The sequence below is a fragment of the Leptodactylus fuscus genome, chromosome 10 (assembly GCF_031893055.1).
Source record: "Leptodactylus fuscus isolate aLepFus1 chromosome 10, aLepFus1.hap2, whole genome shotgun sequence".
Lineage (NCBI taxonomy): Eukaryota > Metazoa > Chordata > Amphibia > Anura > Leptodactylidae > Leptodactylus > Leptodactylus fuscus.
The window spans coordinates 36,970,783-36,996,911 of record NC_134274.1 but is presented as its reverse complement, the minus strand read 5'-3'; the positions used below and the strand labels follow the sequence as shown (position 1 = coordinate 36,996,911).

The 26,129-nt window shown below is 42.8% G+C and overlaps 1 protein-coding gene across 16 annotated transcripts in view; it reads left to right on the top strand.

Annotated features, from left to right (window-relative positions):
* KCNMA1 (potassium calcium-activated channel subfamily M alpha 1) overlaps window positions 1–26,129 on the top strand; it is a 340,822-nt gene that overhangs the window by 122,865 nt on the left and 191,828 nt on the right. For all 16 annotated transcript variants that reach the window (XM_075257904.1, XM_075257914.1, XM_075257905.1 and 13 more), the window contains exon 3: window positions 21,619–21,680. In XM_075257904.1, coding sequence (XP_075114005.1) covers window positions 21,619–21,680 — 62 coding nt within the window. The remainder of the gene's footprint in view (window positions 1–21,618; window positions 21,681–26,129) is intronic.

Below are 26,129 nucleotides of genomic sequence, written 5' to 3'. Positions count from 1 at the left end.
TCATAGAAGCTGATCAGATTAGTCTGACAGGACCGATTCCTCATAAACCCATGCTGATTTGGTGTTATAAGATTATTTACATTGAGATACCCCAGGAAAGCATCTCTTAGAAAGCCCTCAAATATCTTTCCCACCACAGAAGTTAAACTTACTGGCCTATAGTTTCCAGGTTCCCTTTTACACCCCTTTTTGAAAATTGGCACCACATTTGCTATTCGCCAATCCTGTGGAACAGACCCAGTCATTACTGAATCCTTAAATATTAGATACAAGGGTCTATCTATGACCATGCTTAATTCCCTCAGAACTCGGGGGTGTATACCATCTGGACCGGGCGATTTCTCTATTTTAGTGTTTTGCAGGCGGCGCTGCACTTCTTCCTGGGTTAAGCAGGTGACATTTAATTCAGAGTTTACATTACCCCTAATCATGTTGTTGGCCAATGGATTTTCTTGTGTAAACACTGTAGAGAAGAAGGCATTTAATACTTGTGCTCTTTCCTCATCCTCCTCCACCATTACACCCAGATTATTTTTGAGAGTGCCCACATTGTCAGTTTTTATTCTCTTATTATTTATGTAATTGAAGAATAATTTTGGATTACTTTTACTTTCCTTGGCAATTTTTCTCTCAGCCTCAATCTTCGCCTCCTTTATTTGTTTTTTGCACAATTTATTTTTCTCCTTATAGTTTTTTAATGCTGTGTCGCTACTTTCTTGTTTTAGTACTTTAAATGCTTCCTTTTTATCCCTCATTGCATTCTGTACTGTTTTAGTTAGCCATATTGGTTTTCTATGATTTCTGGCCCGCTTATTCCCATAGGGTATGTTTTCTAGTGGTCTTATTTAGTATATTTTTGAAGATGTCCCATTTAGTTTGTGTTCCCGTCATGTTGAGGACATTGTCCCAGTTTATGCTGCTAAGCTCCTCTCTCAGCTGGTTAAAATTTGCCTTCCTGAAGTTTAGTGTTTTTGTACCCCCTCTAATGAACGTCTTCTTAATGTGTACAAGAAAACTTATTCTGTTATGGTCACTATTACCCAGATGTCCCCCAACCTCCACTTTTGATAATGTGTCAGGATCATTTGTTAAAATTAGGTCTAAAAGTGCCTCGCCTCTTGTTGGGTCCTGCACTAGTTGTGATAGGTAATTGTCTTTTATTACTGACAAGAACCTGTTCCCTTTGTTGGATCTGCAGGTTTCTGCCTCCCAGTTGATATCAGGGTAGTTGAAATCCCCCATAATAATGACTTTATTCTGCTTTGCGGCCTCATCTATTTGTTTTATTAGTATATTTTCAGCTTCTTCCGTTATATTTGGAGATTTATAACAAACCCCTATCAGTATTTTATTTTTTGTTCCTCCCGTAATCTCCACCCATAAGGACTCCACATAATCATTTTCCTCCCAGATGTCCTCACGCAGGACTGGCTTAAGGCCGGTTTTTACGTATAAGCAAACCCCTCCCCCTTTCTTATTTGTACGCTCCTTTCTAAACATACTGTACCCTTGTATATTTATAGCCCAGTCATAGCTAGAGTCCAGCCATGTCTCACTTACCCCCACCATGTCATAATTGTCTTCCAACATCATCACTTCTAGTTCCTCCATCTTGTTAGTAAGACTTTGGGCATTTGTATACATACATTTCATAGATTTATCTTCCCTACTCTTCCACTGCCTACTGACTGCTCTAACCCGACCTCCTGCTCCACCCCCAGTTACAGTATCTAGCCCTCTTTCCATTTCTACACTATCTTGCCCTCTACATCTGTTACCCTCCCCCCCAGTACCTAGTTTAAACACTCCTCCAACCGTCTAGCCATCTTCTCCCCCAGCACAGCTGCACCCTCCCCATTGAGATGCAGCCCATCCCTAGCATAGAACCTGTAGCCCACAGCAAAGTCGGCCCAGTTCTCCAGGTACCCAAACCCCTCCTTCCTACACTAACTCTTGAGCCACTTGTTTACCTCCCTAATCTCCCGCTGCCTTTCCTGTGTGGCTCGTGGAACAGGCAGTATTTCTGAGAATACTACCCTGGAGGTCCTTGCCTTCAACTTGCTCCCTAAATCCCTGAAATAATTTTTAAGGACCTTCCACCTACCGTTAACTTTGTCATTTGTGCCAACGTGCACCATGACCGCTGGATCCACAGCAGCCCCACCCAGTAATCTGTCAACCCGATCCGCGATATGTCGAACTTGAGCGCCAGGAAGGCAACACACCGTGCGACGATCCCGGTCTTTGTGACAGATTGCCCTATCTGTTCCCCTAATAATTGAATCTCCCACTACCAGCACCTGTCTAGTCTTCTCTGCGCTCCTATCCCCCTTCTTACTGGAGCAGACATTCCCCTGGCTTTCAGAGGAAGTATCGTGCTGCAGCAATTCTCCCATTCTACAAAGACATACTGATACGAAAAAAAAAAGTACATTGTGATCCCTATATGGGGCTCACCATCTACATTAAAAAATAAAAATAAACATTCATTGTGGCTTTTACCATCATACAGTCTATCTGACCACATACATAGTACCATTATACTGCACGCATTGATCCAAAGTCAGTATTGCTATACTGCATACATGTATAGTACTGTTACGTGGTGCACATACATATACTGCTCACATGCATACCCATTACCAATACATACCTCTTCTGTATAGCTGTTCTCTCCATCTCTGGTAGTAAGTAGAGATGAGCGAGTACTGTTGGGATCAGCCGATCTGAACAGCACGCTCCATAGAAATGAATGGATGCACCTGGTACTTCCACTTTGACGGCGGCCGGCCGCTTAACCCCCCGTGTGCCGGCTACGTCCATTCATTTCTATGCGAGCGTGCTGTTCAGATCGGCTGATCCCAACAGTACTCGCTCATCTCTAGTAGTAAGAAGACTCTGCTTCTTGCCTGTACTGCCCCCTACAGACTCCCTTCCTCCTCCCTGCTGCTGCCTGGAAGTTATAACAGCTGGTAAAGAGCTCTGGTTGTTGTAACTTTCACCGCTGCACTTTAGTTTGTATTTTATATGTTTTCTGGTTGATCTTTATATTATACATCCATCTGTCCTTCATTTAGAGGATATTTATTTGGATTGATTCCCAGGAGCTTTATTGAGCTTAACATTTCATTGATGGTATTTGTGTTAGTGCTGGGTGTGAACTGTCCCCCATTTGGTTTGATCTCATGTTTCCTATAGTTTACACTTCACCTGACTTCCATTATTTTCATTGATAAATTATTTATATGTATTGGTATGTTACATGTCTTTTCAGCCAGTGCATTGGTACAATTATATTGTGTTGCATTATGGAGATGTCACCTATAAGCAACAAATGCATTGAGGAAATTACTTGGATATCCTATCATTTAGAATTTTGCCTCATTAATATCATTCATAAAGATAATATTTTATAGATTCTCTTTTTCTTTCTTCGACGTGTGAAATGTAATAGTATGCTAATAATATATAGCGTGCTTTAGTCCTATGGTTGAGTTGGTACTAAAAGGTATATTGAATGTCTAGTAGGATTGAGTGATCGGGATCGGATCCCGATCGGCAATTGAGTAAATTTCACGATTGCTATCGGGTTCAGATTCTGCCTAAAAAAGATCGGGAATGGAATTCCGATCCCTATCGCCCAACCCTTACCTGCAATTTAACTCAACTTCCCTGTAACTTACCTGCACAGAACCACTACTGCTCCCCGGAGCTCCGGCCGTTGTTCTGTCTTCTCCTCTCTCATTCACATGCCGGTAGTGTGCCATGCATGCCCCGGTCTCCCTGGGCTAGTGTTATTGATGCTGGGAGTAGGTGGGGCTTGTTGTGGCTTAGGCGAGTGTGGGTGGGTACAGGGTGGGGAGACGTGAGTGATTCACTAGGGAGGTGGGGGCGCGTAAGTTGCTCTGCCGGCGTCTGAATGAGAGAAGAGAGAAATGGATAGAGAACAACAGGCCGGAGCTCCGGGGAGCGGCGTACATACCAGGAGGGGAGGCGGCAGCGGTTCTGTGCAGGTAACCCGACAGCAGGGGGGACTAAGGAGCTGGCGGATTTTTTAATCACTACACAGCATGGAGACTTGAAGGCTTCAATTTTTGGATTTCACTCTGTGTAGTGAATAGGATCATTTTTAAAATCTGATTTTCAATCATTAAAAAAATGCCATTGACTTGCATTAGGATCGGAATTGAGATCGGGATCGCGTTCGGATGGAAAATGATCGGAAATCTGATTTTAAAAACGATCCTGAAATCTCAAGATCGTCTCAACCCCAATGTCTAGTACTTTTGAGGCAGTCTTTGGGTAGGTTACTCTCGTTGCCTTTCTTTTTGCCCTTCATCAGTACCCCACAAGCATTACAACTACCGAACCTGCCAGTGCCTTGATGTTTTCCTGATGAGCAACAGGAACCCAGAAACAAATTATAAATTAAATTATAAATTATAATTTTTTTTACCTTTTAGAAAAGATTCTGCTTTGGCTAATGCTGCAAGGCCTGGTAAAGGTTTGGACGTTGATGTATGGGATAGCTACCTTAAGTGGGTGACACGAGAGACAGCTTTCCTCCTCTTGGAAGAGAGCTCATCTGCATATTTGGAAAAGCATGAGTCAGATAAGCAGTGGTAGTCCAGCCGCACGGTTCGGTAATGAATGCTGAGATCGCTTCTATTCGCACTTCATTTGTCAATGGACTTAAATTGGCTGAATTTAAAAGTGACACACTGCTGATATAGCGCCAACCTCTTTATTATTCATATGCAGGCAATATTTTAATCTGCCACCCAGATGTCTTAATGATTTTGGCCTTGTTCGCTGAGCACCAGCACAATTGTTTCTCATTGTGTATGATTTTTTTTTGTATTTCCACCCGTTCCTTCTTCATCTCCTCTTCCCTGACTCATTGGTGACGTTGCAATTGCCGCTGTAGTCCCAGCTTGATCTTCCATTCTACACCTATTGATATGTGAGACTGGCTTATCCTAAGATTGTCCTTGTTTGTTTGCTCTCAGCCAGGGAAAGCTTCTAACCGCAAAATAATATCAAATATTAAATAGAACAAGCTTCATTTTCTCACCAGCTTGGAAGAGGTACGGCAGCAAGAGTGACTTGGCATCCTGCCCTAAGTCTCTGTGAGTTCTCAGTATGTGTGGCTTATGGGAAGCATATTCAGAGCTTTGTTTTATTTTAAGAACTGTATGTTACCAAATGGGCAAATATCGTCACACCGAGCAAAACGCAGATTTACATTTATAAAAACCAATATCCTGGAGGCCACATTAGGAAGAAAGACAGAGCACTTTGGCTGATAGAACATTCCGGCCAGTATGCTGAAACACAGCTGCAATGTTCTGCACTATAATATACACAGTCCAGTCATATTAATGTGACCACTGCCTATTTTTGACGTCAACGTTAAATAACCAATCACAGAAGGCACGTGTCATCAGCCATCTGCGTGCACTCATCATTGTGGAAGGCACGATGGATCAACACAAGTATGCATCTATCCTTGCAGACCATGTTCATCCCACATGCAAATTGTTTTTCCTCAGGATGATGGCATCTACCAGCAGGACAATGCGACGTGTCATAAAGCTTGCAGTGTATGTGCGTGGTTCGAGGAGCACCAGGATGAGTTTACCGTACTCCCTTGGCCAGCAAATTCCCCGGACTTGAACCCAATCGAGAATCTGTGGGACCACCTCGATCGGGTTGTTCGCGCCATGGATGCTCAACCACGTAACCTAGCACAGCTGGCCACAGCACTGGAGTCGGCATGGCTCAACATCCCAGTGACATCATCACAACATCCCCTCTCTTCCTGCATGTCTTGCAGCGGTCCGCTCTGCCAAAGATGGCTATTTTGGATTTTGACAGGTGGTCACATTAATGTGACTGGACTGTGTAACATATGATATGGTCATATAAACGCAAACCATGTGTTCTAGAATGATCTATCTATCTATGAGCAGGTGACAATGTTTTTTTTTCCTTGGAGGCTGGGGAAGGTAAAAAATACAAACAAAAAATCCCATATCCACCTATCTCAGGTGCTTCGGTGTTCCATGCCACTGACCGATTCTGCAGACTCTTAGGACTTGTTCTGGCTGAGCTCCCACTGCATTTTTTTTTTGACTTTTTTTTTTTTTTTACTTTTCCTGGCCTCCGGAAAAAAAAGTTGTTTTTTTTTTTGTTTTTTTTTTCTGGACAACCCCTTTAGAGGGCATTCACACAGGGCAAAATGGATTCTGGTGCAACTCCGCACTCGGTGTCCGCACAATTCCGTGTGGGATTGCCGCCAGGATCCACGCAGTTAAAAAGCTTTTTAACCGCGTGGATTCTGGCGGCAATCCCACACGGAATTGTCGCGAAATCACGCCAGAATCCGAGCCATTTTGCCCTGTGTGAATGCCCCCTAAAGGTGGAAACATAAAAAAAGTATCTTTTTACACTTGATTTTTCTTTTTTTTTTTTTTTTCTTTTCGCTCACGTCTTCCCTATAGATTTGATAAGGGAAGAAACCTGAAACAAAACTAGGATCGCCCGTCTCTAATTGGTAGATAAGATTTACATGTGAAAAAGATGATTTCTCTCTAATTTCTCTGTGGAGAAAAAAACACCAAAAACGCAACAAAAAATTGGAAGCAAACAATTGTAAAATTTCCCTTCATTGAAACTAAGGGGTCCGGACCAACCCCTGTAAAACAATCTCATTATCCCTTCTTCACCAAAGTTTTCATTTGCCCCAATGTAGTCAGAAAGATAACATTCTCCTAACCAGACTAATTGCCAGATACAGAAGCGGGATTGGTCGCACTGATGGAAATCTGCTCGTACATTATCATTCACTATTAACATTTTCTGATTCTACTAGAATGAATTCTGTTATTGTAATATTTCTACAGCACACCAGCAGTACTGAACATAGCAATGAATCTCCTCCAGAGGTATTAATGGAATCGGATGTAAAAGTATATTCTTGTTCCTCCGCAGAGTGTTCCCCCACCCAATAAAACAATTAGCATAATTGGTGCTCTTAATGTAATGAAGGCACTAGTCTGAAGATGTGGTTCTGCTAGGAATGATTCAGCCATCCCTTTACTTTACTGTGCGGCAAGAGGCCTCCTATATGTCGTCATAACACGTCCACATAAGTGTATACTTGTACAGTATCTCCATATGCATCCAATTACATAATGAGATTGCATGTCTAAGGTTATAGTGTTAGGTGTCATGGTGTATGGAGCCATATCTTTTAATTAGGGTTGAGCAATCGGGATCGGAAAAGATCGGATTCCGATCGGCGATCGAGTAAATTTCACGATTGCGATCGGAATTCCAATCCCGATCTTTATAGGCAGGATCGAGGTCGAAGGTTATCTCCCACAATGCTTTGCTACTGGCCAAGCATTGTGGGAAAAGCTAACAATGTTAGCTAGGTCCCATAGGAATGAATGGATGCAGCCGGCACACAGCCTGTGCCAGAATCCGGCCACTTAACCCCCTGCGCACTGGCTGGATCCATTTATTCTAATGAGAGACTAGCTAACATCTCTAGTAGCTAACACTTATCTGCACAGAAGCGCTGCTGCTGGTCTGGTCCCCGCTTTTCTCACTCCTCTTCTCGCCTCGCTGCCCCTGCTTCCCAGGTTATTGTTACAGACCAAGGAAGAAGGAGGGGCTTGTGGCTTAGGAGAGTGTGGGTGGGTACTGGGAGGGGAGCACTCGCATCTCCCTGCCCTGTACCCGCTCATACTCTCCTAAGCCACAAGCCCTGCCTTCTTCATAGATCTGTAGCACTAACCTAGGAGGCGGGGGCAGCGAGGCGAGAAGAGGAGCGAGAACAGCGTGGACCATACCGGCGGCAGCGTCCTGTGCAGGTAAGTGGACACCAGGGAGTACTAAGTAGCTAGAGGATTTTTTTAATCACTACACAGCGTGGCGTCTAACAATTATAGCGTTCAATTTTTGGACTCCATGCTGTGTAATGAATAGGATTGTTCTAAAATCCGATCTTCGAATATTAAAAAAATTTCATTGACTTGCATTGGGATCGGGTTCGAATGGAAAATGATCGGAAATAGGATTTTAAAAACGATCCTGAAGTCTCAAGATCGGCTCAACCCTACTTTTAACCCTATCTGCCTGTACTGTGAGAGGAGGCGTTGCTTATCGCCCAGTGATGACGCCTCCCCAGGACTATGGACGAGTACTATCAGGAGGGGAGGGAGGCGTTCCTCACAGCTCTCAGAGTAGAGTGCTATAGACGTTACTGTGAGGAGGGGCTTTCCTGACTGACTTTCAGGAACGCCCTTCTGATGGTGAAGAGCTATGGTGCCAGCACCGATAGCTCTTCACCGGGGGCACAGAACATGAAAGCCGGTAGTGCACTGAATTCAACACACTGTTGGCTTTCTAGCGATATAACAAACCGCTTGTGCCCCAGGAGGTGAAAGGTCCTCTTTAAAGGCAACATGTAGTCAGCAGGCTACTGACAGGACCCATGACAGAAACAATCAAGAGACAATGGCTAGGCAGCAAGCTAGTACTAAAAAATACATTTCTACTGGTGATGGTTCTGGAGTTTGCAATCAGTATCATGTAATATTTGCATGTAGCTGTACAGTGGGCCCCCCTGAATGAATTTCGCTGGTAGTCCCTATGCACCCCAGTTCAAGATTACTGCACCCAATACAAACAGCCGATTGGCGGAGGTTCCCGTGAGTTAGTACTAGTATGCCTAACCCTTTTAACTCTACAATTTGCAGACAAGGTCTTAGGATGTCTTTATTATTTATGGGCTTCATACACTAATATTAGCACCAGTTATGTGTTTCCGTCATGACATTATCAGGGCACAAATTTTCATACCCAGTAGAACAGGAGTTGAGTCAAGTCAACACAGTCTTTTAGTAAATGTGGGTCACTTTGTTTACTGGGTATCTTCTGGGTACTCAGAAATAGTGCCCCATCCATTTTCTTTGCATTCCGGGTGACAGATCTTCTTCATCACATTAGCTCCATCTCTCCCTTAACCACCTTGTGACCACGTCTGGAGCAGCACAAGTTACATTGGCTACGCGGAAGATATTCTACTTGCTTGTTCGTTAATTGTTGTGTATCAATATGGCTGGCCTAGAATCAACCTCTCTGTAACCCCAATCTTCCATTCATGAACGCAGACAATCAGATCCATTAAAAATGTATCACAGGAGAGAATCACATCATGGAAAGCCGCCCGAAGGGACATTCTAAATGAGTATTAAGAATTCTGGTCATTGTGTAATAATGCAGCGACTGAATGATGGACACAATGTAGGAACTGAAGGAAAAGGAAATCTCTTTTTTTTTTTCTTTGCTAGATTACTTATAGGAGAGCAGAACAGCCTATCCAACCTAAGGCTACGAGCTTGTATGTCTTATGCTGGAACCCACAAGCTCCTCCATTCTAATGGCAATAGATAACAAAGTGATCAGAGGCTTTTACTCTTCGCTTGTGAAGTAAGAAACCCTTCCATGGAGAAGTCTTATTGTGAACATAGCATCTTGTCCCGTCATAGTAGCTTTCTCTCGCCCCACATTGTTACATGTCACCGATGACTATTGGTTTTTTGGCAAATTTTAGCCTTGATATCTCTTAGGTGTATAGATTTGGAATATTGGTATAGGCTAATAGGTATATGGCAGCATGTATTGGTTCCTGCAGGTGCCGCGCAACAGGGATCTCTGCATTCGAGTGAACCTGACATACAGATTACATGTACTGTAATGTGCATAAATTTTACCAGGTCCGGAGAATTGCTGCAGGATAAGAATGCGTTCACATACAGAGATGTTAATATGTTATTTTTGTTAGCTAATAAAATGAAGTGAATGAGCAAAAGCCAGTGTCAGCCTGTGCATGGATGTAGACTCAGCAATCCAATGCATTTGTATATAATAAAAGGGTTGGTTTGCTAAATATTTTACCCGGTTGATTATATGGGCAAAGAATATGAGAGATGCTGCAGTAGACTCTCCTTACTGAGGGTCCGTCACAGATGTTACCAAAGCTTTACACTAAAGTTTCTATGTTGTACCTGCCTCTGGCTGTTACATCGCTACAGGGGAAATACATTGTTACTAGAGCTGAGCGAGTAGTATTCGATTGAGTAGGTATTCAATAGAATACTACGGTATTCGAAATACTCGTACTCGTTCGAATAATACTCCTATTCGCAGTAAAGATTCGATTCAGAACCAGTATTGATTGGCCGATTGCTATACAGTGTACAGCATACAGCAAATCAACGCTGGTTCTGTCGGAGGCTCGTCTGTGACGAGGCAGAGTCTAAGATCGGACCACATTGGTGACTGCTGTGGTCCGATCTTAGACTCCGCCTCCTCACAGATGAGCCTCCGGCAGAACCAGTGTTGATTGGCCGAATGCTGTACACTGTATAGCATTCTACCAATCAACACTGGTCAATGCGTTCCTATGAGAAAAAGTCAGCTCCTGCATAACCGAAAGCTGCCAGCTCTCCCGACTAGCAAGGATGAGCCTGCTGCAGAACCAGTGTTGATTGGCTGAATGCTATACACTGTAAGTTCACATTAGCGCTTGCCTCCCATCCGGGAGTCTGCAGGAGGGCTCCCCCGAATGGAATATTAGCGCAACTACAAGCGCTGTGCAGTTAAAGCACACGGACCCGTTATAGTCTTTGGGGTCCGTGTGCTTTAACTGCACAACGCTCCTCCTAAACACTCTCCTCCTGCTACTCGTGGACTTGGTGACTCTCCTTGAGTCGAATAGTGGTTTCCCCTGAAACGAGCATTTTTTCCCATAGACTATAATGGGATTCGATATTCGATCGAGTAGTCGAATATTGAGGCTCTACTCGAAACAAATATCGAATCTTGAATATTTCACTGCTCGCCCATCTCTAATTGTTACATCTTGCCCTTTCAAATGAGTTGTTTGAGCCCTCCAATGTGATAGCTGTTGCTTGTTAGGACCTCTTCAGGGTGTCTCAAAGACAGAGGTCCTGCAATGGGGGCTATGTCATCCCGATAACCTAGTAAGACCTGATCATGTAGATCTTCACATGTGCTTTCTATATATCCACTGACGTGTACACGCTGTAAAATATGGATGCGATACGTTTTCTTTGTGGTGTTTTTCAGTAGGCGATGGCTCGGTTATGAACCAGCAGACTGTTACGAAGCATTTAGATTTTTTTTCACTTAATTAAATTGTCTGCAGATAATAGTACCTAAGGGCCACTAGTCCTGACAAATTGAAATGCCATAAAATGCAAAGATCAGCATACTGGCAAGCCAGAATCAATAGTGACCAAAAGAGAAGAGGGAATGCTAGAAATATAAGCATCAGCTGTGCAGCCCGCCAAGTAGCAGTCATATTTTATCTTCTTTTCTCCATGCAGCTTGATGCAGTGTAAAGGGGAGGGCTCTGGAGCCGTTCGTGGTTAGTTTAGGTCACTTTGTAATATCTGTAGAGATTGGGCTACTGGACCTGCAAGTTTTTAACATTCTCTTATCTATATTGGCCTATTATTAAGAAGCCTCGTAATCTAGATGTCCAGGCTTCAATGCAATTTTAGGTGAAAAGTCAGTCGTTGAAGATGCTTAAAAAATAGGCAAGTGTAGAGATCGGAGAAACTTTGACAAAGGTCAAATTGTGATGATTAGACTATTCAACAGAGCATCTTAAAAATGGCAGATCTTGCAGTTGTTCCTGAGATGCAGTAGTTGATACCGCTACAAGTGGTTCATGGAAGGACAACCAGTAGGGTTGAACCGATCTTGAGATTTCAGGATCATTTTTAAAATCCCGATCGTGAAATTTGCTTGATCGGGATCCAATCTTTCCCGATCGATCAACTCTACTGGTACATCGTGTCCCAAATAGGGTTGAGCCAATCTTGAGATTTCAGGATTGTTTTTAAAATCCGATTTTCAATCATTTTCCAGCCAATCCCGATCGTGAAATTTGCTCCATCGCCGATCGGGATCCGATCTTTTCCGATCGCTCAACCCTACTGGTACATCATGGCCCAGATTGGGTTGAGCTGATCTTGAGATTTCAGGATCGTTTTTAAAATCCAATTTTCGATCATTTTCCAGCAAAATCTCGATCGTGAAATTTGCTTGATCGCCAATCAGGATCCGATCCTTCCCAATCACTCAACCATAACAACCAGTAAACTGGTAAACAGATCATGGGTGCTAAAGGATTAGTAATGAAAGTGGAAAAAAACACAAAAAAGCACCGCGCGGCACCTGGTGCATTACCTTTGATAACAGCACAAAACAAGTATTAGTAGGACTGTAATCACCTTGTGGTGCTGTGAGAGATCACAGCATTCAAAACAGCCCCACACATAAATCCATAACAGAAGCCAGAAGCAGCAGATGACAAACGCACTAGGCGTATATAGAATATCAAGACCTGGACCAATTCAAAATTCCACAGACAATGTAGGGGAAATGAAAGAAATCCGCGCTTACCGACTGAATTCTTTGCCAATGGATCTTTATTAAAACCTTCCACTCACACAACGCGTTTCGAAACCTATAGCCGGTTTCTTCTTCAGGTGTACATAAGGGTACTACCCTAACCTATAGCCGGTTTCTTCTTCAGGTGTACATAAGGGTACTACCCTAACCTATAGCCGGTTTCTTCTTCAGGTGTACATAAGGGTACTACCCTTATGTACACCTGAAGAAGAAACCGGCTATAGGTTTCGAAACGCGTTGTGTGAGTGGAAGGTTTTAATAAAGATCCACTGGCAAAGAATTCAGTCGGTAAGCGCGGATTTCTTTCATTTCCCCTACATTGTCTGTGGAATTTTGAATTGGTCCAGGTCTTGATAGTAATGAAAGTGGGAAGAGAAGGTCAGCCCATCTGGTCGTATCACACAGAAGAGCTATGGTAGCATCCTGTGGATGTCCCAAAATTGGGAATACCATTTGGAAGCCCATGAAGTTGTTCTGCTCCATTTTATATGACCGGTATTAGAAATGGCCCATGACAGTTAAGGGCCTTGTTACAGATTATGCCTTCAAGCTCTCTGGACACATGCCATAGCACAAGTTGTGCCAGCTAAAGTTGTACCTATGAATATAAAATGATGAAACTGCAATTTCACTCTCCCATATAGCCGATTTGGCAATGCAGTAGTTAATAGCATACTCAGCAGAAATAATCCATAGATTATTCAATATTCAGTGCAGCTGTCCGGATGTCTCATATGAGTAATAACAAGGCCATAGTCACACACAGTGAATGTGATGCAGGTTTTGGATGCAGATTGCTCCCTGAAAATCTGCAGCAAAGCAAAGTACAATGCATGTGACTGTGGGGCTCACAAATCCCTTGTTCATATTTTGCAGCAAAAATCCGCACCTATTTAAGGGCACGCTGCAAATGTCTTAATCTCCAGCAGCTTCTTCTTTCTGCCACAGATTTCAACCAATGGCATGCAAAGGGAGAAACCTATGGCCAAATTTTCATCCAAATCTATGGCATCATATAACATACAGATTTTATAGCAGATTTAATGGGTTTTCAATACTCCCCAGGAGCTTTTCACACTGATGACCTACCCATAGCATTGGTCATCAATATCATATCAGTAAAGGTCTGACACCCGGATCCTGGTTAGTTGATCTGTCTGCCCCTAGGAGTAAGCTAAATCAATGGACAGAACTGGAAGCAGCTCTGCCCTTATTCAAGTAATAAGACCAGAGCTATAGCCTCTATATACTGTATATCGGTGGTGTCAGGGCTGCGGCTCTAGTCCTATTACTGTCCATGAGGAGGCAGCCATCACATCTAATCCATCATGGTATGGTTGTCAGACCTCCACCAATTAGATACTGATGACCAGGGGTGTAACTTGATGAGGTGCAGAGGTTGCAGTCGCAGCGTGGCCCAGGAGCCTTAGGGGGCCCAAAGCACTGGCATCAGTATTGAGATTGCAGCTTCCATCTGGCTCATAAACTAAGGTTACAGATTACCCGAACCCAACTAAGGGTGAGTTCACACTGAGTATACGCCAGCTTATTCTGAACGTAAAACACATTCAGAATCAGCGGCGTATAAAGCAGTTCCCATTCATTTCTATGGGAGCCGGCATACGAGCGCTCCCCATAGAAATGAATGGGCTGCTTTTTTCACTACGAGCGCTCCCATTGAAGTGAATGGGAAGTGCTGCGTGTATGGCAAGCTCTGCTCATGCCGACCCGTACACGCGAGCATTTCCCATTCACTTCAATGGGAAAAGTCAGGGTAAAGTGGATGGGATTCTAGCAAATCCCATGCCCACTTTGCGGTAAAAACCAACAGTGACCATGTGTCAAGTCTAGAAGATGTGTGTTACATTTGTAGATGTCGTCATTATAGCGAAATATCAGTCAACAGCAGTTTTCCATGTTGCCTTGTACATTGTATTTTGGAGCTGTCTGTAGACATACCGGTACGTAAAATACGCTATTAACCAGTTAATGTCAATGGAATTTAATGTAGCCATTGCTTTTATGGTATTCCTGTACCTTACTCCCCCTAGTGTTAAAAATGGATATTGCAGTGGCCTAGAAGTTTGCATTTATGAACACAAACAATAACGATACCCTTCAGAATGAAGTTTGTAACGCGTCAAAAAATATTTTCTCCATAGCCTGTCCTTCAACCTTGTATTTCATCTGGGAGCCATAACCAAGTCTATGAGTAAGGCTGATACAATTAATCGAAAAATAACCAAAAGTAAATTCTTTTGAACGGCATCACATGGATTATTTCATTTATTATTACTAATAGAGCCTTAGTGTGCTGACTAGTTCCTAAGAATCTGACTTCACAAAATTGCAACCTCCATTGTGTAGGCTAAAGGTAGACATTTCATTTGCATTTGATTATGATTTTTCTAAAAGAGACAAGAATCAATTAAACAGAAGATAATGAGAGTGAAAGCTATACGTAGTACTTCAGGTCTCGCACCAATCCATAGTGCCGTCTGTAGTACAGAGAATATTACATGTGTCTCAGTATAACAACACACATTGCACCATTATATCCACACCGTTGGTATAGATCTTGCTGAATGTGCAACACAGCTTTAGCATGTCTCTGTGATTTAATATCAAAACTAAACATTTGATGGTCATATGTGTTATATTATACAGTGTTGTCCAAAAGTATTGGCACCCCTGCAATTCTGTCAGATAATACTCATTTTCTTCCAGAAAATGATTGCAAGCACAAATTCTTTGGTATTAATATCTTCATTTAATTTGTCTTCAATGGAAAACCACGAAAAGAATTGTCAAAAAGCCAAATTGGATATAATTCCACAGCAAACATAAAAAAGTGGGTGGACAAAAGTATTGGCACTGTTTCAAAATCATGTGATGCTTCTCTAATTTGTGTAATTAACAGCACCTGTTACTTACCTGAGGCACCTAACAGGTGCTGGCAATAACTAAATCACATTTGCAGCCAGTTGAAATGGATTAAAGTTGACTCAACCTCTGTCCTGTGTCCTTGTGTGTACCACATTGAGCATGGAGAAAAGAAAGAAGACCAAAGAACTGTCTGAGGACTTGAGAAGCAAAATTGTGAGGAAGCATGAGCAATCTCAAGGCTACAAGTCCATCTCCAAAGACCTGAATGTTCCTGTGTCTACTGTACGCAGTGTCATCAAGAAGTGTAAAGCCCATGGCACTGTGGCTAACCTCCCTAGATGTGGACAGAAAAGAAAAATTGTTGAGAGATTTCAACGCAAGATTGTGCGGATGGTGGATAAAGAACCTCAACTAACATCCAAACAAGTTCAAGCTGCCCTGCAGTCCGAGGGTACAACAGTGTCACCCTGTACTATCCGTCGGTGTCTGAATGAAAAGGGACTGTATGGTAGGAGACCCAGGAAGACCCCACTTCTTACCCAGAGACATAAAAAAGCCAGGCTGGAGTTTGCCAAAACTTACCTGAGAAAGCCAAAAACGTTTTGGAAGAATGTTCTCTGGTCAGATGAGACAAAAGTAGGAAAAGGCATCAACATAGAGTTTACAGGAAAAAAAAGAGGCCTTCAAAGAGAAGAAGATGCCCCCTACAGTCAGACATGGCGGAGGTCCCTGATGTTTTGGGGTTGCTTTGCTGCCTCTGGCACTGGACTGCTTGACCGTGTGCATGGCATTATGAAGTCTGAAGACTACCAACACATTGTGCAGCATAATATAGGGCCCAGTGTGAGAAAGCTGGGTCTCCCTCAGAGGTCATGGGTCTTCCAGCAGGACAATGACCCAAAACACACTTCGGGTCAGCACTAGAAAATGGTTTGAGAGAAAGCACTGGAGACTTGTAAAGTGGCAGCAATGAGTCCAGACCTGAATCCCATAGAACACCTGTGGGGGAGAGATCTCCTGATGGCAGTTTGGAGAAGGCCCCCTTCACATCTCAGGGGGGACCTGGAGCAGTTTGCCAAAGAAGAATGGTCTAAAATTCCAGCAGAGCATTGTAAGAAACTCATTGATGGTTACCGGAAGCGGTTGTTCGCAGTTATTGTGTCTAAAGGTTGTGCTACCAAGTATTAGGCTGAGGGGGCCAATACTTTTGTCCGGCCCATTTTTGGAGTTTTGTGTAAAATGATCAATGATTTGACTTTTTTTCATTCTCTTTTGTGTTTTTTTTCATTGGAAGCAAAATAAATGAAGATATGAATACCAAAGAGTTTGTGCTTGCAATCATTTTCTGAAAGAACATGAGTATTATCTGACAGAATTGCAGGGGTGCCAATACTTTTGGCCAACACTATACTTTATAGATGTCCATTGAGATGTGAAATTTTATTACAATCTAGCCTCTGCCCGCGACTTCGACTGTGTGTTGTTGGCGTCGATGATCCGCCTATATTCAGCAAATTGTTGCCGTCGATGGTTTGCCTGTTCCTGCGTTTCGGCAGCTCTATGGCTGTCCTGCTGCTAAAGCACTCCACTATGGACTGAAGTGAAACTCTTCCTGTATAGTCTGTGTCTAAAGCTGGCCATTCACATTAAATATACAGTATGTCAGCTTAACCTACTGATTTCAATGACACTACCGGCCATCTAACATTTATGGGGCCTCTTGACTCTTACAGTAAAGTTGACATATTGGGTTTCAACGTGTCCAATCCTTTTCTTTCTTCTTGAAGAGTTACCTGTTGTCCATATGAGTTTGATAAGAGTTTGGGTCATTCCTGGCTCGTGCCGAAGTGGTTTGCCCATCTCGATTCATAAGATCCATTGATCCCATTGGGTTTTTCCTTTTTGTGCTATATATGGACCGAATAAGCGAGTTGTTCATACCTGTGGCGTTTTATACGCTTCTGCATCATAGACAGCCATCCTGAGTCTGAGACATTATAAGTGGTAGACGTGTTCCATCTCAGCAACAGCTTTATGAAGGCTGTCATTGATGAAACGCAGCGCTGGAAATATCCATAAAATGTCACGAGTTGCCGACTGTGTTTATTAGCCTATGTAAACATTTCAATGGTATTTGTTTCTTGTCAAAATGTGAAATATCTTTTGAAGTTTTTAGTCTTTTAATAAATGGAATGAGATCTAAGGCGCATTACTAAACCATAAAACCCAGTCACATTGTAATCCCAGACTCGTACACATTGAAATACGTGGAATATGAAATCGTTGTGTCTTAGCGCCTTGCGCTCCGTACCTCCAGCCATTACAGTTTCTGCAGTCGAGTGGTTAGAAATACTATAAGTTGTTTTATTTGTGTTTGTCCTTCTTGATAATCCTTTACTTCCAGAAACATGTCCTAGTTCCCTCCGCACCATTGTCCTACAGATGGTAGACTGTGATAAGACTAAAGATACCATTTATCTCTCTGATAAACATCTCCATGCGTTGATTGCATTTCCAAGTCACCCGCTGAAAGAAATCCCTTAATAATAAATGACATCAGGGAGGGAAGGGTGTAATAGAATAAAAGACTTGCCCTCCGGATCTTGAGAAGGCCGTGGTAATTGTTACTTCTTATTTGTGTCCTTACAGGGCATGTGATACTATGTATTGTCTGTATGATTTTCACTAGCACTTTCCAGCGTACATACAGTTTCATTATACCCATATATATATATATATATATATATATATATATATATATATATATATATATACCCATGTATACCCTTTAAACCCTAGGAAGAATATGCAGATATGTCTTCCATGGTGTAAATAGGGTTAGGGGGATATCGTCACTTCATAGGGAGAGACCACCATTTAGGTGTGGGGAGACTTATTAAGCCATTAGTGCTCCACTGTGCAAGGGAACATGTGAAGAATATGCAAATCTGTCTTTCTCACCTCTGCCAGGTCAGTCTTCTCTGCGCCGGGCTGAAGAGATGCAAAAATATCGAAACAGCTGTCCTCGGCTGAGAGACTGTACCTGGTAAAATCCCACATCATTGCAAACAAAGGCCTCTGGGAAGGTTGGGCATGATGTTAAAGGGAGAGCCCTCTATTGGTCTGCATGACTGAGGCTCTGTCTTCCTAATTACATAATGGAAGACAGACTTGCACATCCTCAGGGAGCGCCCTCTATTGGACTGCATGACTGAGGCACTAATTTCCTAATTACATCATTAAAGACAGATTTGCATATTCTTCCCATGATTTAAATAGGAAGACAGTGCCTCAGTCATGCAGTCCACTAAGGGATGCTCCCTTTAACATCATGCCCGACCTTCCCAGAGGCCTTTGCTGCAATGATGTGGGATTTTACCAAGTCAGTCTCTCAGCCGAGGACAGTTGTTAAGATCTATTTGGATCTCTTCAGCCCGGCGCAGAGAAGACTGACTTGGCAGAGGTGAGAGGCTTCTAGACAGGGTTAAGGGGATATCATCACTCCTTAGGGAGAGACCACCATGTAGGTGTGTGGAGTCTTATTAAGCCGTTTGCGCTCCACTGTGGGAGTTCCCCCTAGTGGGCTGCATGACTGAGGCACTGTCTTCCTATTTACATCATGGAAGACAGATTTGCATATTCTTCCCATGATCCCTCACAGTGGAGCGCAAATGGCTTAATAAGACTCCACACGCCTACATGGTGATCTCTCCCAAAAGAGTGACGATATCCCCTTAACCCTTTAAACCCTAGTCAAAGAGCAAAAGCAACTTTTGGAGAAAGAAAGACAAGACTCGTGATGATAAATCGTGAAAATATCTGTTAATGTTTAGAAGAGACAATGGGGAGATTTACTATTGCTGTCTTAGATGTAGATAGTATTAAACCATATCTGGCAGGCAGAAGATGCACCAAACGTATCACAGTGTCTCAGGTTGTTTGACACATCTTGCTAGACACTTATCTCATAATGGATTTACTGTACCTTAAACTTAATATTTTGTGCCAAATTTGTGGCGCAGATTCATGAATTTTAAACCCCATCCTTTTTCTAGACTCTTCAAAAGTTTCTAGTAAGGAATAAGACAATAAATCTGGCACAAGCCATGTAGCCCAATTTTTTGGGTGCATTTTGAGTTATAATTCTGGCACATTCAGGTTAGTAAATCTTCCCCTTCGTGTTTCCATACTTAAAGGGGCTCTATCACTAGATTTACCTGTTATGAGCTAAAGATATGCCTGAATAGCCTTTAAAAAGTTTGTAAAAAGACCCCCCCTATTTTTGTTAATTACCGTGGAAATCGATATGCAAATGAGCTCGATCGTGCACGGTGGGCGTTCCGTGCACCCCTTAGCGTCATAACTTCTAGACGCCCACCACTCTTAATTGAGCCTCCAAGCCCTCCGCCTCCTGCTTATTCACCACCTCCATCGTCAGTGGTTTCTATTGAAATCACACGCTCCAGCGCCATTTTCCCGTAGAGAACATTGCGAGCTGGTGCTGGAGCATGCACAGTAGTGCACCGGGGGAAGGCTACTGCGCATGCGCGTGATTTCAATAGAAACCTCCAATGATGGAGGTGGTGAACAAGCAGGAGGAGGAGGGCTTGGAGGGAGCGGTGGGCGTCCAGAAGCTATGATGCTAAGGGGTGCATGTAACGCCTGCTGTGCACGATCGAGCTTATTTGCATATCGATTTCCACAGTAATTGACAACAACAGGGGGGTCTTTTTACAAACGATTAGCACCTGAATAGCCTTTTTAAAGCTTTAACTCATAACACGTAAATCTAGTGATAGGGCCCCTTTAAAGTAATTCAGCGTTGATTGCAGGAGTCAAGGGGTTAAACAGGGTGGATCCGAGGTTTCTCTGATCTCTGGGGTTGGAGTGGATCTGTGGCAGGGTAAATTCCAGTCACTGCCTGCTCCTGATTGTGTAGGTGGCATCAATAGGATGATATACCCATCATGTTGTGGCTACTCCCTATATACTTATCATCAGTCTGTAATGCAACCCTCCAGTTCCTAATAAAAACTTCACTGTAAATACAGATAATGCATTGTTAAAATACCTGCTTTTTAATCTTTCTGGTGCAGTTCCTGCAATTGTCAATCTGCATACCTTTTCTGCAAAATGGCCACCAGTTTCTTAGACAACCCTCTGCACCCTGGGGCAGATTTACTACTAATACTAAATTACAGATTCAGATGAAATTGGCGATCCTTACTACGCTATATTTACCAGTACGCCAGAGAGATAAAGATGGTTGTGTATTAATGTGCATCGCTCCATTGTATTCTATTGGAATGTGAAACACTTGACTCCATAGAGAAGGTGTAAATTCTAGAAATATCATAAAATATATACGGCATATACTATAAATACGTCTGCTGGGAATACCCCATAACACTTTATGGCAGCAAGAAGAATAGGGATCAGAAAAGGTTTAGAATGTCTAATCTTCGTTTACATCTCTCATCAATTGACTTAGATAACAACAAATTTACCATTTTGGCGTATTCTTTGATGCACGGTGTTTCATCTTCATCATCCTCCTCTACCAATAAGCCCCAGCTTTTCTTCTGACAAGCCATACTCTTCTTCCAGGCTGGACGCATAAACTTTCAGAAAATGTTGTTACAGATGTAAAAATATATAATGACATTTGATTCTTTTTCCTTAGCATAACAGGAACCTCAGAGCAGAGTCTAATAGAAGTAGAAATAGTGAGTAATAATTGTAACAGGACTCCTAGGAAAGTCCTTTTTATCCCTCCTATAGGCTAAGGGTCCACATTGCGGAAACACAGTTGTTGTTTTTTGTTGCAGAATTTGCTACATATCTTAGAGCCAAAGTCAGGAACGGATTGTGAAGAAGATACAAAGAAAGCTCTTCTTCTTCTATCTACTTCACGATCCATTTCTGGATGCAGCAAAATCTGCAACAAAAAAAGCTGCATGTCCGCAACGTGGGTCCTTAGCCGTAATCTCTGTACAATGTCTAATACTAGGAAAGCTGTCAATCAATGTGTGCGAGTGGGGTAAGCAGAAGGTTTCTGTGCAATGGCAGGGAAAGCACCGTACAAGGGATTTTTCTATCCTACCACGCGCCTCTGTAAACTCCATTTTCTAAACCCGTCATTCAGGTGTGTGATTGATTTTTATGTTGCTTTGTTTTGGTCACCAAAATACTAACCCTGCTGTCTTTTTGTGACAGGTAGTGACTGTCTTTGCTCTGAGCATTGGGGCCCTGGTGATATACTTCATCGATTCATCCAAGTGAGTATACATGCTTAAAGAAGATTGGTTTTGTGTTTACTGTGTAAGATGCAAGTTGGATACAATAGCAGAAAGAATTGCAAATGACCTCCGATTCGCTTCGGGCTATTGACTTCCGATGTGCGACACCTCGCTTCTGGTTATTGACTGACACGTATTTTATTAAAGCATACCTCCAGTTATAATCTCTTTTCATAAATAATAAGTGAATCGGAGACGCTTTGTCATATATTAAATAATAATGATTTTATCTCCGTTTGCCTGACCTGTTATCATTAATAGAACTTGTATCCAGAAATTGGATACGGTTCTCGACCTCACACACCAAAGTCTATGGAAAGGGAAGGAGGAGTATGCTTAATGGAGAGTGACATAAAAGAACTTGCTAGCGGCTGCTCCATAGATTTCTGTGTAACACTGACATTCTGATCCCGTTCTCTTCATACAAGATCTGAGTGAGGGGTGTGAGAGAGGAAAGACAGAAAATCACTGCTCGATCTGTCTCAAGACAGACTGCGGGTCACATGAATCATCTTTATGGAGAGAGGAGTGTGGAGGAGTAAGCACAAGGAGATAGGAGAAAGCACAGGTTTAGTCTGTTATTGCGCCGAAGAGAAACATTGTATCACAACCAAAGCCGTTTATTGATATCAGAACATGCCAGTGTTTCTCAAAGTGTCATATAATGACCAGATACAACGTTACTCCTCACATAGACACATAACTTATCCTACAAAGTTGTAGGATACAACAGGTACGCTGTGAAATATTTGAATCATTTAGATTTTTCAGAACATATATCTCTCGTATCACTTTCCTGTGGCGATTGCTGCCTTCTCCAACTCATGTCACGCAGGATTCCCCATGGTACTCTTCCTGTAAATGTTAATGTGACATTTCTTTACATCAAGGAAGGAACAGATGAAAGTGACCTTGACATTCTAATTACCTTCTTATCAGAATTCTTCTCTTTGCCCACCATTTCACACTGCATCTGTAAACCAAGACCATAATCCTTATACAGGGTGAACGATAGCCTTGGTATCTATAAGCAAGAACTGAGAATGTAACACAAATTTATGATCATGAAAAGACACGCTATCTATACAAGTTTTATCTATACACTTCAAATGTTCAATGTGATTCCCAGTGGTGTTGCCGCAGATATTTGGACAGTAGTTCAGTTTTGTACAGATTGATAGAGATTCATTCAAATATCCATATGGAAATGTGCACCATCCTGCTGATAGACTATACATGGCAAGTCTATGGCATAGGACAGGACCCAGCATACAATAGTAGTTCATACACACAGAATTTTGGGTTTGGCTGAACCTGGAGCTAAATGAATGTACTATTGAAAAAAATGACGACGCGGTCGTGTGTAACCGGCTTTATACTTGTAAGCCTTGTAACGTTCAAAATAAATTGAAGAACGATTAAAAGATGATGCCAATATAAAGCAGAGATATGGCAGATAATATTTATTGAATAATTTGGGTGATATAATTATCTTTTTAAAGGGATTCTACCATTAAAACCTCTTTTTTTGTGGATAAGACGTCGGAATAGGCTTTAAATAGGCTATTCGTCTCTTAACTTTAGATGTGATCTCCGCCGTGCCGTTCCTTAGAAATACCGGTTTTTACCAGTATGCAAATTAGTTCTCTCACTGCGATGGGGGTGGGCTCCAGCGCTGGAAATGCGATGGGGGTGTCCCCACTGCAGCTCAAGAACACGATCCTGCGACGCCTCTATCTTCAGCTGGATCCTCCCCTTCTCTGTCATCTTCCTCCTGCGTCACCTCCAACGCCTGCGCAGTTGGCTCTGCCAGTGAGACACCAGCAGAGCCGAGTGCGAATGCGGCCATTTTTGGGAGGCCGCTCCTGCATTGAACTACAAGAGCAAGAGCCGCCTCCCCAAATGGCCGCTGGCCAGCATACGCAGTCGGCTCTACTAGTGTTTTGCGCAGGCGTCGGAGGTGACGCAGGAGGAAGACGACAGAGAAGGGGAGGATCCAGCCGAAGATAGAGGCGTTGCAGGATCTTGTTCTCGAGCTGCAGTGGGGACGCCCCCTTTGCATTTTCAGCGCCGGGGCCCGCCCCCATCGCTGCCAGAGAACTAATTTACATACCGGTAAAAAAACGGTATTTCTAAGGAACGGCACGGCGGAGATCACATCTAAAGGTAAGAGACCTGGGGCACATGCGGTGTAATACACCGCTAGAAAGCAGACAGTGCACTGAATTCATCGGCTTTCCCGTTCTGTGCCCCTGCTGAAGAACTATTGGTGCCGGTACCGTAGCTCTTGACTGTCAGAAGGGCATTTCAGACAGCCAACTCTGACTACAGAAGCATAGCAACAACCTTTGACTACTAGATGTGTCACAGGAAGAAAATTGGAGTGAAATCTGATTAAACAAATGACACATTGTAGAAGCTTTCAGGCTAATTGAATGGAGCAGACTAGGCTTCTGGGAGAACTGGCTTAGGGTCGCAAGCTGCAGTTGTGGGTTGGCAGCGTGATAAGAGTTGCTAAAGGCGCAGACATAGAAGATACCTGCAAATGATAATGCAAGAAGTGTGTTGATAAATGTTGTGCGTAGATTTCGATACATTCATCACATTGTAATCAGTATTAGCCATCTGATATGACCGTAATTTGGTGAAAAGCTATAGACTATGATCCTAGACAATTAGTGCAAAGATTAATACTAGGCAAGACGAAAATAAGGTTTTTTTCAGAAAACCGTGGAAACCTTTCATTTGGTTCTGTATAGAGCGATCGTCTACATTAAAGGGACCCAGCATATGAACGTAGTCCCACTGATAAATTAGGGTCAATCGTATCAAATGGAATTTCACCCTTGTGAATCGTTACGTTCATTGCCGAAATGGTTTTTGTCAATATGCAAATTAACTCTTTGGAAGGATGGCAATACCCTCATTGCTCTAAAGAGCTCATTTGCATATTTACAAAAACAGTTGTAGCAGAGACTCTGATTCACAAACTAAAAACACGATTTGATTTAAGAGGGGTATCTGGGTTGATATGAAGGGTTCTGGTGGAAAACTTACTTTAGGCTGAAGCCCCACATTGCAAAAATGCCGTAACAAAAAACGCTACGTTTTACGGTACCTGAAAAGTGGACGGTATTCCTGCTAATCCCACCCACACATTGCAGAAAAATATCCACAGTGGAAAAGCTGCGTTTTCAAAAATTATACCTGCTGTAATGTTGTAGATTTCCATTGGGTTCCCTGAACAGAATACCAAACGCAATTGCAGGCGCTGTGCAGTAAAAGCACACGGATCCCCATAGACTATAATGGGGTCCGTGTGCTTGCCGCTCGCTGCCCGCATGAATCATGCGGACAGGAAAGTAGATCCCCATAGACTATAATGGGGTCCGTGTGCTTTCCGCGCGCTGCCCGCATGAATCATGTGGACAGGAAAGTAGATTTCCTGTCCGCATGTTCTGTGCTAAGAACTGGCAGTAAGCACACAGACCCCATTATAGTCTACGGGGTCCATGTGTTTTTACTGCACAGCGCCTGCAATTGCATTTGGTATTCTGTTCTGGGGGAGTGCTCATGCGGTCCCTCTTGGACGGAATACAAATACAGATGTGAACCAACCCTAAGTCTATGTTTTTATTGCCCTTTAATAGAATTAAAAGCCCCCTTTCAGTATCCTCTTTATTTTGGGTTTTCTACTACTGATCATTCTTTTCTGCCGTCCAGGCTTGGGCTCTCAATACAGTTTATAGATGAAACTTTTTTATTGCCATTGAATGTGGATGTATATGGAAAGCAGGACTGTAGATGCGTAATAATTGTATGTAGTAAGTGGCCATATTTTTTTACTGATCCTAGTCCGTGACTTGGAAGCTTCGAGCACTCAGCAGCGTGTAAATAACTTTCTAAGTACGCCGACTCTTTCAGCATTCAATAAAAGTCATAATTTAGAACTTCATGGCACAGTTGCCAAATGAGGGAGTGTTCACCCCCTGTGCCAGGGCAGCCCCAAGTATTAATACAGCTGTAATGACATGGGCGGCGTACCCTATGTCTCTGTGGTCAGTAGTGAATATAGCGCTGTATGGTGCACGTCAGTAAGCATTGCCTGCTCTTGTCCTGATCATCTGTCACGTCACTTACATTTAATGAAGTATTGTCTAATACCGGGTGTCCCTGGCTTGTCTTCAGCTCGGCTGTGCTGTCTGTGTGGGCTCCATCAGATTGAAGTAGTTAAACTTTCTGGATGGGGAGGCGATTTTTTTTTTTCATATGAATTTATCCACTGTGTGCCTGTTATTTAAACAAACGTGGACAGCTTGGATTTTCCAGGACATACATGGAAGCAGACAGTTGCTGTAATTCATAATAAGCAGAGCCGGGTGCGCCATAAAGGGCCATTCAGTAATATTCCATTGCTGAACGGCCTGG